Source organism: Rhinolophus sinicus, chromosome 9, assembly GCF_057876585.1.
Source record: "Rhinolophus sinicus isolate RSI-liver-muscle chromosome 9, RSI-T2T, whole genome shotgun sequence".
NCBI classification, from domain to species: domain Eukaryota; kingdom Metazoa; phylum Chordata; class Mammalia; order Chiroptera; family Rhinolophidae; genus Rhinolophus; species Rhinolophus sinicus.
In genome coordinates, this window is record NC_142509.1 from 38,770,624 (window position 1) to 38,785,027 (window position 14,404).

Below are 14,404 nucleotides of genomic sequence, written 5' to 3' on the forward strand. Positions count from 1 at the left end.
GTGGGAATAAAATCTGACAACAGTGCAAATTCAATGATTTTAATTCAAAAAGCAGCTATGGCTGCCTTCCCTACTCACGACCCTTGTCCTAGGCAAGCAGAGGCAAGGGCCCTGAGTGAGCTCACCATCTAGCTGGGGTGTGGGGGTGGGGCTGACTGCTCTGTGATTATAAAGCAGGATGGGATCAGAACAGAAGGGACAAAGAGCCATGATTGTAGGGGACAGTCCCAGATGAGGCCATGGGAGGCTTTGCTTTCATACATGCAGTCATTTTTGAAATGGGCCTCTTTAGTGGATTGAATGGTGGCCCTTCCAAAAGGTATGTCCACATCCTAGTCCCTGGAGCCAGTCATCTGTTGTGTGTAACCATTTTATTCAGGGTGGCAACGTGCCCAGCTAAGGGACTACATTTCCCAGCTGCCTTGGATGGAAGAGGTAGTCCTGTGGCCAATAAGATTAAGGCAGAAAGGCTGTGCTGCATTCCAGGAGGAGCCCTTAAAATGAAATGCACCGTTTTGGGCTCACGGTTTTGCCTTTCCTTCCTGCTGCCTGGAATGTGAGATGAGGGTTGGGGCACGGAGCAGCCACACTGCACCCTGAGGCCATCTTGAGAACAGAGGCCCAACAGGAAAAGACTGGGGTAGAAAGAGAGAAGCCTGGGTCCCTGCTGACCATGGAGCCAAGTAATAAACTTCAGTTGCTGAAAGTCAACTAGGCTGTAAGCTGTAGTCAATCAGTAGTGTCCTCACGGTTGATTCTCCACCTTTTCTGTATTGAAGTCTCTCCTGAGCTCTTGTCCCCCGGGTCCTCCGAACCACTTCCGGTTTGGTGACGCCCCGTTGGAATGGCTGTTTGTTGGAACTTAACATTTTCAGTTTGCCTAGTTTATCTTTTGACACATCTAATGGGGGCAGCTGCTGCTTCGCTCCTGTCAGCTGTGGGATTGATGGCTTCATATTGTCAGATCTCTCAATTTTCAAGAGCTCTCAGAAACCCCTGGAGCTGGTCTCCATGGGAGCGGCCGCCGGCTACCCTGGTCCCTGTGGCAGGGAATCTCAATCACCGCTGGTGCTGACCGGAGGATGGGGGCCCACTGACACCTGGTCCCCATGCGAGCAGCCCGCAACCACCCCTGGTCCCTGTGTGCGTCTGTGTGGGGGGTGTTATCTGTGGCCACCCCTGGTGTCCTCGAAAAGGTACCCGAAATCACCACTGATGCTGGTCTCCATGGGAGCAGACTCACTGCCACGCCTGGTCTCCTAGGAGCGGACCCGCGGCCACCCTCGGACCCCATGGGGCTCCACCCTGGTCTCTTCTGCTTCCCATGGGAGGACCCCGTGGAACCCCTGGTCCAGGTCCCTTGGAAGTGGCCCCGCGCCCCTGCTCCCCGCCCCCCAGCACGCGCCCCCTGCCGGCCACGTGCGCCCGGGCCCGGGGCGCTGGAACCGCCGAGCGCGGGCGCGGCCATGGGCGCGGCGGGCGGGACTGACCCAGCCGGACGCCCGCCGGCCGGGTCCGCATCCCGCCCCCGCCCCCGGGCCCGGTCGCGGCGGGGCGGTCGATGGCCCGGCGGCGACGGCGGCGGCATGAGGCTCCTGTTCCTGGCGGTACTGCGGCCGCACACGGGCAACGCGGTCACAGCCCAGCGCGTCCGGTAGGTGTGGCAGCCCCCGAACATCGCGGCGTGGCGGGGACCGGGGGCGGGGACCGGCCGCGGGGCTCTGGGTCTGGCCTCCCCGCCGCGCCGGGCCTCCGGGAACCGCGAACCCAAACGGACCGGCCCGCGGGGCGCGGGGGGCCTGCACGGGCGCAGGCGCAGAGAGGGGCGCGGGGCAGCCCAGGACCCGGCCCCCGCCCGCCTCGGCGCGGCTGTCCTAACGCGCCCCCGGCCCTCGCGTTGCGGGAGGAGACCCCACTCGGGGACCCGCGCTGGGCAGGACGGCCGGACGCGCGCAGAGGTCGCTGGCGTGCCCTCCGCGCTCGCCTTCGCCTGGGTGTCCTCACTGAGGCTTTCTGTGTATTGTGAGCGCCCGGGTTTGGGGACACAGCGACGCAAAGGAAAGTCGGGACTTCCTGACCCTTCCCTTTCAGTGGGGACAGGAGCGACAGAATAGAAGCACATGGATCTGTAGTGTGACACGCACGAGTATGACAGGGACCTGGCTTGCTCGTGCGCATGTGCCATTTAGGCAGGATGCTCCCGGGAGGCCTGCCTGCCGGTGACGTTTGCGCAGAATCCCGAGCGTGAGGGACGGACCCTTGAAGCTAGAGGGTTGGCGGGGGCTGTGCAGCAAGGGCACAGACCCCCCTGTCCTTCGGGTCTGCTCTGCACACGTGTCCTGGGTCCCGGCCCGAGGAGCCTTCCCTGTCCCCTCCCTCTCAGCATCCCCTGCTCCGATCTCTCGTATCGTCTAGACTTCTTATCTTCTAAACACTTACCCTTTGCTGCGATTATCTTGTTTTATGTTTACTTGTTTACTTTTTCTCGTCTCCTCTCTGGAATGTAAGCTCTCAGGTCGGGGAGGGGGCTGGTTAGTGCCTGAAGCTTAACAGAAGCCTTTAAAACAAACCTGACTTGGCTTCCTGAAATTTCTCAATTCACTTCCCCCTCTGGGTCTACTTCCTCATTATTAAAAAGAGCAATGGGGGCGACCCCAACCGTGGGATGCCCCCTACTGCTTAAAACTGTTAGTTCTCCCGAGGATCCTAAGTGAAAATGATGGGTGGAGGGTACATGAGTCTTCTGGAGTTTACAGTTAGGATTTCACAGTGAGGATTTTCATTGCACTGGGTCACCGTGAGTGTCATGCCAAGCTCTGCCCTCACTCACTGGGCATCTATAGCGAGGACCAGGCCTGTGGTCTTCCTCTCAGGAAGCACATCCCAGGGCGGGGGGAGACACTGCAGGAGGACCAGAAGAAAGGAGGCAATTTCTGAAAGTGATTTGTGCTGTGGGCCCCGGGAGGGCTCCCTGAGGTGGAGACACTCAGAGATCTTGGAGGATGAAATATAGAGCTAGGAAGTGAGGTCCGAGAGAGAGATGGCAGGTGCCGCTGAGCCTGTGTCCATGGCGGGGGGGACAGTGTGTACTTAGGACACTAGACAACACGTGGATTATTTAACATGTCACCCCCGCCTGGAGCCACACGTATGAGCCCACGTCTTCCGCAGGCGCACACCTACCCCCACCCAAAGGGCCACTAGCTGTGCGCTTTACGTACTTTTGGCCCATTTCAGAGGCACACGGGAAAGACGACTGTTAGCTGCTGTTCTTAAATTCACGCATTCCTTTATTCGTCCCCTCATCACGTCTGTGGTGCACCTCAGATGCTGTGTGTCCTGGTAGGCCTTGGGGACCCTGATGGGAACCAGGCACGCGCGTCCATGGAGACGTTGACACTGGGGGGGGGGGGGCGGAGAGGGGTACAGGGCCCATTTAAGTGCATACTTGCTTCTTTGCTTTCCTGGCTGAACAGGATGCAGAATAAAGATTGTTCTCTTCAGAGCAGCTTTTGTCTCCCCTTCACTCAAGAACGATTGCTGGGGAGAAAAAGGAAAAAGCAGAAGCTGCTGGAAGACAACTCGGTCTTGTGAAAGCCTAGGCTCCTGGAAGAAATGATGCTGTGTCCTGGGGGCGGGGTGTGGGGGAGGTTCCTATGGTGACACCCCCCCCCCAGCCAAATGCCAGTCAGCAGTGAGAACCAGAGGATCTTATCAGACTTCCTCTGTAAGAGACCCCTGCCCCTCCAAGAGAATAAGGTCAGGGTCCCCCTCAGTGTAGCAGGGGAGGGTGTCTGAGTTACGTAAGACTGGATTTTTTTTTTTTCCCTTTTCTGTTTGGTTTCTTTCTTTCTTTTTTTTTTAATTAGTTTTAGGTGCACAAGACAAAGTAATACTTAGACGTTTATCATTTATATCTCTCACACTGTTGAACCCCCTGCCCCCATCCACTATCCCTCTGACATCGCACAGAGCCATTACATTTCCACTGTCTCCCAAATGGGACACGTGTCCATCGGATGCCCTACAAAATCTTTACAACATTATTGATTACGTTCCCCAAATTAATTTTCAAAACCCCGTGGACATCTTGTGGTTCCCGACTGTTTTCTAATCCCCTCACCTTCCCCCTTATCCCCACCCCCCCCATCTAGCAACCCTCAGTTTTTCCTCTGTGTCTCCAAAACTGTCTCTGATTAGTTCATTCACTTATTCTTTTCTTTAGATTCCACATATAAGTGAGATCATATGGTGTTTATCTTTCTCTGTCTGACTTATTTCACTTAGCATAATGTTCTCTAGGTCCACGTAAGACTGCATTTTCAAAAAAGGAGAAACGGGTCCATTCTTGCACACTCGAGTCTTTGGTTATAAGTGGTCACTGGATACATAAATCCTGAGGCTGAATTGGGGGACTGTGTGGACACGGGAAGTCCAGGGCGCTCTGGGAGCCTCTGGGGGGCAACCCATGCCAGGCGAGAGGCGAGGACAGCCTCCGGCCTCCTGCCCTCACTGTGGCAGGTCAGGCAATGGCGTTGCAGACAGCTTGGGCCTCTGCTGTCTAGAAGGTAGAAAAATTTGGGGATCAATAACCAGAGAGTGACTGTTTTATTGCCTGTGTGGCCCTTTAAATATCCTTCAGTAGATACGGTACGCATGGGGTGCGTGTGTTAATTTCTGACTCTGGGGCTGTTAGGTAGCATTTTAAATATCTTTCAGGAGTTTTCCTCCTGAGCACTTTAATCTTAGAATCTACAGTAGGACCTGCTTATTAGCATAAAGCATTTCAGAAGTAACAAGCGGGGTTAGGGTATGTGGTTTGCTGGGATGGTTACGTGGGCCCTTGTGTGAACATAAAGTCAGGGAGCCTGCAGCACTGTCCCTTCTGTCCCCTGGCTCAACGAGGGGGTGGCTGGTCTGGCTGTCAGAGTGGGGCCTGCGGGGAGGGGAACCTCTGGTTCCTTACCCACCTCTCATTCCCTGAGGCGGTAAACATTTTCCAGAGGAACTTGCCAAACGTTTTCCAGAAGATCTGCACCTCCCTGAACCAGGCACACGGATGCAGGTCAGCGCCTCACAGTTCAGGTCAAAATTCAAAAGCAGCTCCGGGGGCGGCCGGATGGCACAGTGGGTTAGAGCGCGAGCTCTCAACAACAAGGTTGCCAGTTCAATTCCCGCATGGGATGGGGGGCTGCGCCCCCTGCAACTGAGATTGACAACGGCGACTGGACTTGGAGCTGAGCTGCACCCTCCACAACTAGACTGACGGACAGTGACTTGCAGCTGATGGGCCCTGGAGAAACACACTGTTCCCCAATATTCACCCCCAATATTCCCCAATAAAATTTATATATGTATCTATATCAGCTCCAGTGAGTTGGGAGAACAAGGTTCGTATCGTGTGGTGAAGAAATATACTGCACGAGTAATGGATTGAAAAACAAAAACGTACCACGGTTGCTTTAGCGACGAAGTGACGGGAAATCTCTATATAGTTTCAAAGGGTGCCTTCCGTTAGGATACATAGGACACATCCTCAGAAACCTTGAAAGAATCTTCTAAATGGAGGCTGGACAAACTACTGCCTGAGGGTCAGACAGAGGCGAGAAAGTCTAGAGGCACAGAGCCCGTGGGCGGTAAGAGGGACCCTGTGTCCTCAGACCCCAAGGTATTTCCTCTCTGGCCATTTCCAGGGAAATTTTTCCGTCCTGTTCTTAAACTAAACTGTCAGATACTCAGCTGGCTTCTTGGCTTCCTGGAGTTTTGTCTGCAGGGCTCCTGCGGGCAGGGGAAAGGAATGGACAGGGGTGGGAAATAAGCAAACGGGGAAGGATCCAGGCTTCTGCAGCAGCAGTCTGAGCTCTGACTTCAATCCAGGGATGAGCGTGTTGGCATCAGAACTAAGGCAACACCACGGTGGTGCTGAGCGCTGGACTTTGTGTGGTGGGCGGTGACTGTTTGTTCTCTCTCCAGCTGGGACACGGTGTACGATTATAACATTATAACAGTGTTTGTGTTTGAGTGGAAACACTTTAGATAACAAGAGCAAACAGAAGCCCAGAGGGAAACTAACTCCCTAACTAACTGGGAGGGCGAGGGAGAAATGCACACTTGGCACTGCGCTATCCGCGGCCCAGCTGCTTCCTGCTGTCGGAGGTGTCATACTCCTGGGACGCCAACACTGGGAAGAAAGCAGGCCTGCGGGAAAGTTTTTGAGTTTTCATTTTTCTTTAGCATCATGCAGGGGTCTTATTAAGAACTGAGTAACGTATGCTTAAAAACAAACTTTGGGTGTCACCCGGAACTAATGGACGGGAGAAAAAAGTGGAATCAAGGCGATAAAGATGGAGTTTTCTGCCATAGCAAGTGCCGCTAAGAAATGGCCGTGCGTGCCTTGTGTCTCACGGCTGCCAGCACTTCCTGAATTAGCCCTTCATCCCGCTGGCCTCGGTCCCAGCCAGTCCCAGGTATCAGAGACTGGTGGGTGGATGGTGACTGTCCTTGGCCATGACCTTGTTCTGTATTTCAGGTGGATTGTGTCTCCAAGACAATGCAGAGCAGACACAGCATTAACTTTCTGATGTAATGGTCTTTGGATTTGCAATCTTAATCACGGCAGCAAAATGAGGTGCATTAATGTTTCTCCATCTTTTTCTTTCCCTGTTTGTGTGTTTTGATAAAGGGACCATCTAGAAGCCGCAGGTCACGTGTGTCTTCTGAAAGATGCCTTTGACTTTGATGGCCCGTCCGAGATTGCAGCCCTCATCCAGGCTGAGGCCGTGGAGGCGGCCCTGGCTCTGCACCTGTACCGAGGAGGCCGGCTTCTGCTAGGTAACCCTCTCCCTTCCGCGGTGCAGCGCTAGGAACCGTGGAAACCACAGCGCCTCCCTTTAATGTCCAATTAAACACCCACGAGACAGCTTCTCTGGTTTACCCGGTTCCACAAGGGAACACAGTCGTCCTTCTGGTTTGTTTGTCTTACCGGTAATTTTCTAAAATGGTATATGTAACTCTGCCCATTGAGAACAGACTAATGTATAAGCTGTTTGTACTGCACGAGGGGCATTATCCTGAATGTTTTCCGTCTTTCCCTAACTCACAGTATCATTTTCAGATGGAAAACAGGACTCTTTTACAAAACATAGAATGGGCACCCAGGAACGATGTTATTGCACTGATTTACAAATGAGGGAACTACGGAGATGCTAAGGACAGTTTGACGGGCATCAGTTGATTTCACAAAGAGTATTAGAATTAGGTTGCTAGCTTTGCACCTGACCCCTGTCAATGGGGGCTATCGTTTCTGCTGGTATAGGAGTCAAGTTTCCCCAGAGAAACAGAGCCAAAGGGACTGAGAGAGATGTGAGAGAGGAGATTTATGACAGGGATTGGCTCATTTGCTGTGGGGGCCACGCAGTCCCGTGACCTGCCGTCTGCAGGCTGGAAACCCAGGAAAGCTGGTTCCGTCCGAGTCCAAAGCCTGAGACCCGGGTGTTGATGGTATCAGCCCCGGTCTGAGAACCAGGAGTGCCGCTGTCTGCGGGCAGGAGGAGACGGACATCCCAGCTCAAGCAGATGAGCTGAATTAGGTCTTCCCCCGCCTTTTTGTTCTTCTTGGGCCCTCGATGGATTTGTGCTGCCACCTGCACAGGTGAGGGTGACCTCAAAGTCCACCAGTGCCAACGCTCATTTCCCCCCAAGACGCCTTCACAGAGACACCCAGACATAACGTTTTGCCAGCACTCTGGGTGTCAAGTGGACACATAAGGTTGACCATCACAGCTGCACAGGAACCATTTGCATCTCCACCTGGCGCAAAGCTGCAGAGTATTTACTGCAGCTTCACAGAGCATGAGCTCTTCGTTCATAGTCAATAGTGAAATCAAACAGCGGCGCCTGCTCTTAGAAAATCAGCTCTCCCGTTCTGCAGTTTCACCAAAAGAGACTTTCTCTGCTATTTTCCTTCGCCTCCTTCAGGAGCAGGTTTCTATGAGGGAGCATGTTTCTTGGTGGCGATGGGAACGCTTCCTCCGTGGCGGTGCCAAGTTAGCACACACGCAGGGGCTGAAAGGAACGCACGTTTATTACCCTGTAGTCCTGGGGGTCTGAAAGCTGAAATGGAGCTCGCTGGGCTAAAACCAGGATGTGGGCAGGGCTTTCTCTGTTTGGAGGTTCTTGTGGGGAATGCGTTTCCTTACTGTTCCCACCTCTGGAGACAGCACAGTCCTTGGGTCACAGCCCCCTCGCATCTTCAAAGCTGGCAGTCGGTAGCCAGTGGAGTCCTCACACGGCGTCATGCCGACCTGCTCCCTCCACACTAAGGACCCCGCGATTACACTGGGCCACCTGGCTTATCCGGGGTCATCCCCCCACTTCAAGGTTAGCTGACTAGCAACCTCAGTTCTCTCGCAGCTGCATTTCCATTTCCCCTGTAACAGATTCGTAGGTTCCGGGAATTAGGGTATGGACGTCCTGGGAGGCCATTATTCCACCTACCACAGGCCCTCCGCCCTTCATTCTGCAAAGACTCATGTCCGTTCCACATGCTAAAATCATTCACCCTGTCTCAGCATCCCCGGAAGTCTAAACTCTCTGCAGAACGGGCGTCATCTGTACTGGGTGTGTTTCTCTATGTCCATCTGTGTGTGTTTTCGGAAAAGGTACATGTCCATAGTCTGCGCAGAATAATATGTTCCTGTGCCAATCCTTGCACACTTTGCACACACAGCACCTCGAGTATTTTGGGTCCTCGCCATGATTTGTCATTCCTGTGGCACCGCATGTTCCCTGGGGGTACGTCACGGCGTCTGCATCTCCTTCGTCTCCCTCTTAGTTCCTCGTTCCATGGCGCCTGTCACTACCCTGTGTCCCCGAAGGTAAGACCTAGCCGGACAATCAACTCTAATGCATCTTGTGGAGAAAAAATTCATATAAGATCCGGTTTTATTTTACTATAATATAAGACCGGGTCTTATGATATAATACGATATAATATAATATAATATAATATAATATAATATAATATAATACTGGGTTTTATATAATACAATAAATATAATATAATATGATATAATATAATATAATATAATATAATATAATATAATATAATATAATAAATACTGGGTTTTATATAATACAATAAATATAATATAATATGATATAACATAATATAACATAATATAACATAATATAACATAATATAACATAATATAATATAATATAATATAATATAATATAATATAATATAAAATACTGGGTCTTATATAACACCAGGTCTTATATTAATTTTTGCTCCAAAAGACGCATTAGAGCTGATGGTCTGGCAAGGTCTTATATTTGGGGAAACATGGTACAATCCATGGCAGGACTCAATTTGAAGAGGTCTTTTTCTGCCAAACACCCAGTAATAGTTCCAGATGATCCCATTTCCTAGGAATGATAAGCTTGGCTTTGATAGATGGTGGCAAACAATATTATTCATTGTTGAAATCTAAAGCAAACTGATTTCAAACAGTCCTGACAACGGTGGCCGGTGTCTCACGTGATTAGTCCCGGGTCACGCCCGTCATGGTGATAACCAGTGTACCATGCGGGAGACCTGGGTAAAACTAAACTAACAACATAACTCGCTCCCTGTGTTCTGGGCGCTTCGGTGTTTAGCCTCACTGTGTTGGGACGGGTTGGCGAGGGCTGTCCCCAAGGCTGCCCGCTGCTTTGTTAACTGTCCTAATTTTACAGGTCATGGAATTCCTTTTGGAATCATCTTCGGTGGAACTGATTTAAACGAAGATACTAACCAGGGAGAAAAACACCAAGTGATGGGGAAAGTCCTCGAGGAAGCCAGGTACAGCCGGAGAGCATTTCGAGGCATTAAAGATTTAACCCTTTGGGTGGAATTCATGGAAACAACAAGACCGAGGAGACCAAGAGATTGGGAGGGTTACATCTTGCCATATAAAGCCAACTTCTTTCTATCATTTCATTTTATTTTTCTTCCATTTGGTACATTTTTACTTTGCCACGAATAGTCCTTGTAAACAAGTTACTGCCGTCGAGTAATTCTCCGGCTCCAGTTAATGTCGGATGAACATTCTGGGGATGTTGGGAAGGTACGTGATGGAGGCACTTGTGGCTCCTAAGAGACAATACGGCAGATAAACTCCGGCTTTATTAGCGCACAAGTTAGGGCCCACTTTGCATCAGTGTGCCCACGTAGGATCTTTTGGATGTGGCACTTATTTCTACAGATTTCTGGATTATGTAAAAACCATTTGTGAGAGGGGCCACCAACTGGATTTCTCAATGGGGTTGCTGTGGGCCTTTGGGACAGGGCGGTTATTCAGTGCGGGGGGCTGTCCCGCACACCCCTCACCCTGCACACTGCGTGTGAACAGCACCTGCCAGGGGCTATAATCTAACACGTCTCCACATGTTTCTAGCTCCCGGGATGGGAATGGTTATTGCCCTGGACACACACGTAGCAATACAACCTTTTTAAAATAGAGAGTGCAGTGTGTGTGTGTGTGTGTGTGTGTGTGTGTGTGTGTGTGTGGCACACACATGTATGTACGCGATTGGACTCACCTTGGAAGGTGATCTGTCGTAGGTTTTCTTGATGCTGTTGTTCTTATGCTCTCCAAATGTATTACCTTTAGGCCCACGTCCTTTGTAATGTACTGTCTTGTAGAAGGGAAAATAATTCTGCTTGGTAGAAACAATATTGAATGAATTCGTCTTGTAGTATTATCATTAGCATTATTCTTTGCATTGTTATTAAAACACGCATTGATTTTTGTTTTCAGGGTATCGATCGAGGTTAGTGGGCAGGAAAGTTGCACGAATCATCGATTTCTTGTCCGACACAATATGGCACATTTCTATAAAACAAAGTATTGAACCTGTCTAGCTTTATAATGAGTGTTTCATTTTTAATCAAATACTTGTAACTAGTTATATTTTCCCCATCAGGTATATTTTACAACTTTTTTTTTTTTTTTTTGTATTTTAAACTTTTTTTCTATATCATATAATATTCAAACTTATCTTAGAGTCAAGTTTTTGGCTTATAATATTATAATATAATGAGTATTTGGTAATTATATTAGAAATACCAAAATTAAATAAGGGGTATTGAAAATTTGTGGAAATTTGTGGAAAAGGACCAGCTGCTGGGCTGCGACGCCTGCCTCCCTCACAAGCGGCATCAGCTCCCACACCTGCGACGTTTTCCTGCACTCTCCTCCCTGCCCCCACCCTCCGTCCCTCACCCTGAGCAGCAGGACTTCCCCTTGGATCACTGGTTCTTTCACTTATTGGGTCAGCAGGTATTGCTGTCTGCCTGCGGGGTGCCAGGTATCCCTGGTGCGGGGAGGCAGAGCAGAGCCCTGTTCCAGATGGCACCGAGCTGACATTCCCAGGGCAAAGCAGGTGCTAATCATGCTTGCCAAATGTGTGGCTCTAACGTCCCACAAAAGTCATCCTGAGGATTGCATCTGAGCATTTATCTGTAAACGCTGTTTTGGGGTAAAATGCACGGTCTTTATAGCACTGGCTCCATGCCCTGCTCAGCAGCTTTCCTCTGCTCTTCGGGTTTTCTTCTTTTTCTGAAAGTTTGAGGTTGTTCGCTGGCCATGTGGGGTGCTCTGATGTCTTGCAGAAGACATGGTAATAGTGGTGTTAGTACCAGTAGAAAATAGTAATAGAAAATACCTATCGGGTGTTAAATTAATGAGGGAGCAGGAACTCTGGCAAGCAGGGTGTTGTTTAATTCTTTGATTCTTAAGTTTCTCATCGTTGCAGACGCCCACGAAGGAAGGTTTCTACACCACCCTTGCAATTTCTGTTTAGTTGCTTTTCTTCCTTTTTATCCTCATTTCTCAGAATAAAGTTGATTCCGTCAGAATATTTGTATTTCTTGTCGATGTACAGGGAGCGTGGAGAGCGTGTCCTACGTGATGCCAGCCAACCGGTCCCTGTTGGCTGAGCCTGACTCTGCACCACCGGGTGGGGCCCTGGTGGCGAGTGGGCTCAGATGCAGTGTGATGTGATCCTCTCCTCCTCGCGAGCCTCATGGTACCCAGGGGAAGCTTTCCTTATGTCTCCCTTCAGTAGAGGACATGCGATGGTGTCTGCAATTGGTGACGGCATTGTAGGAGGGCACGGAGGCGGAGGGAAGGACAGGCAAGGCAGAGCCACTTGCAGAAGGGCACCCCGTCCTTCCCGGTCACACTGTCGGGCGGGAATCGTCCATGAAGCCTCAACAATGATTCCTGCGGTGTTTGCCTCATAGTGATTTTCTATTTCCCCTACTCCTTCTACATGTGTTAACTGGAATTCTACTATAGGGAGGAGTTGTCTGTTTGACCTCACTGACTTATTAAGTTATTTATTTATATCAATATGGACTCAAGGGCATTAGTTTTACTTTGCTCTATGGGTTACTCATCACTTTCATTGTTAGTTTGGATGCTCCAGTTGTCCCAGCCACGGCCGTTGGAGATGCGTTGAGTTGACTCCTGAGTCCTTTTGCCATGCCCTCGCCGTTTTATTTTTGTTTTGTTTTGTTTTTGAGCACGTTCTTACTTGCTGGCACTGTAAGGGGTTCCTGGTTCGTCCCATGTGAATTTGGCCCGACGTCTGGAAACAGCCATTTCAGTATATTCAGATGTCAGCGCTCGTTATCCGTGTCCCTTCAGTAGGTCTTGAATGCATCAGCATAGTCTCCCTTTGGCGAAGCTGGTGGACTGAGTAGCCGGCCCTGGGACGGTCAGAGGACACATTGAGGTCCTTGCTTCCCTCTTGCATCTGACTTTTGGCTTTAACCTTGTTCTCTGACCTTGTGTAGAAGGAACACACAAGAAAAATAGGAAGTTCTAGCTCCATTTATTTATTTCTTGCATACACAACTTTTTTTTTTTTTTTTTTTTTTTTTATGTCAGCAGAGATGAAAGCCAATGGCTGATGACCACGAGTAATAAAGAGTCATTACACTTTCAATTGGCTCTCACAGTTTGGTCTGAAGTGCTGCTTTGCAGTTCTGTTAATTGAATTCTGCCCTAATTGTTTCCATTTTTATTTTTGTTCATTTTACTAGATTTGCAGTCGCTTTCACAGAGTCAATGAAGGAAATGGCACGCCTGCAGTGGGTATGTATTTATCTTGTCTTGTTATTTTGGTTGTGCTGGTGAAGGCAGGTTTATGGGAACCGACCATCTCCCATCGACACTGCCTGTTGTAGCCACAGTAGCGTATGATGTTTCCCGTCTATTGATGTTTTTTATTTGTATAGCTCCTCTTAAAACTGCACTGATTTTTTTATGTGGTTATTGAATAGCGAAAATAGCCCAATAGCCAAATCTTAATGTTTTGTCTGTTTTCATACGCTCAGATTGGGTGACTCACAGGCTGTGCTATAAAGGTTGCAGCACCTCGTCCACACGCAGAGCAATCTCTCAGGTGGCAGATGAAGTTTCCCAGTTACACTGTTTATTTGAAGAGCTTTAGAGAATCAGCGACTTTGTAACTGTACAAGTTCACCCCCTTATGACTGGGGGAGGGGCAGGTGAAATGAGCTGCTGGGAGCCTGAGTTCTCAGTGGGCAGCTATGTAAAGGCACGATAGAGCTTAGTGCCTGCGAAACCAAGGAAAGGCCACGCCGAAGGTCACTTCCTCTGGTGGACCGCAGGCATGAGCGTTTCCTCTCTGGTGGGGAGCCCGTGGTGGGCCTGTGTCACCAGCACGCTGGTCCCCGGGCTCTGCAACTCACCCTCTGTGGGAGCCACTCCTGTGCGTGATGTCCCAGGCGCTGCACGTTCGTCAGAGAATTTCAGTCTGTAAAATCTGGCACTTGGTGACTGACTGCTGCAGTGGGTCAGGGACAAACACTGTCCTTTGTGGGACTGGTGGTCCCTTCCCCAAAGCTCAGGAAGCCCCATGCGTGTGATGGTGACGTCTCCCTGGGACAGCGGCTCTCGCCCTTCCCACCAGCGCTTCCCAGGCAGAGCAGGGAGGCTGCATCTCTTTGTGCAGTGTAATGAGTGGTCAGCCTCAGAATCAAAAAGGACTGTCTCCTGGCATCTCGTGTTATGCTGTCCCCTTTGCCAGCCCCTCATCTAAACCAGGGGTTCTCAGTGTGGGGGCCTGAGGGCTTTACAGGCCTCCACAGCATCAAGCCTGTTTTCATCATAACACTGACGTATTTTGCCCTTTTCCGCCATTGGAAAGGTGACGATGGAGCAGCCAGCCGATGCCCTAGAGTCACTGACCACTTCTTGCCACCCACTTGTAGTTTCAAAAAAATAATCACTTAAGAATCTCCGGGTAAAGCAACAGAAATTATTTATTTCGTGAAATATTAGCCTTAGAATACAGTTTTAAAATGTTCTGTGGCGAAACAGGAGAAGCA

General features: G+C 50.1%; 1 protein-coding gene across 5 annotated transcripts in view; it reads left to right on the forward strand.

Annotated features, from left to right (window-relative positions):
• Positions 1-1,418: 1,418 nt before the first annotated feature.
• The window catches only part of GLT1D1 (glycosyltransferase 1 domain containing 1), a 51,336-nt gene continuing 38,350 nt past the window's right edge, over positions 1,419-14,404 (forward strand). For 2 of the 5 annotated variants that reach the window (XM_088801094.1, XM_088801095.1), the window contains exons 1-4: positions 1,419-1,654; positions 6,683-6,831; positions 9,739-9,844; positions 13,094-13,145. In XM_088801094.1, coding sequence (XP_088657220.1) covers positions 1,467-1,654; positions 6,683-6,831; positions 9,739-9,844; positions 13,094-13,145 — 495 coding nt within the window. In that variant the 5' untranslated portion in view covers positions 1,419-1,466. The remainder of the gene's footprint in view (positions 1,655-6,682; positions 6,832-9,738; positions 9,845-13,093; positions 13,146-14,404) is intronic. The other 3 variants (XM_074321930.2, XM_074321932.2, XM_074321931.2) reach the window with 2 other exon arrangements.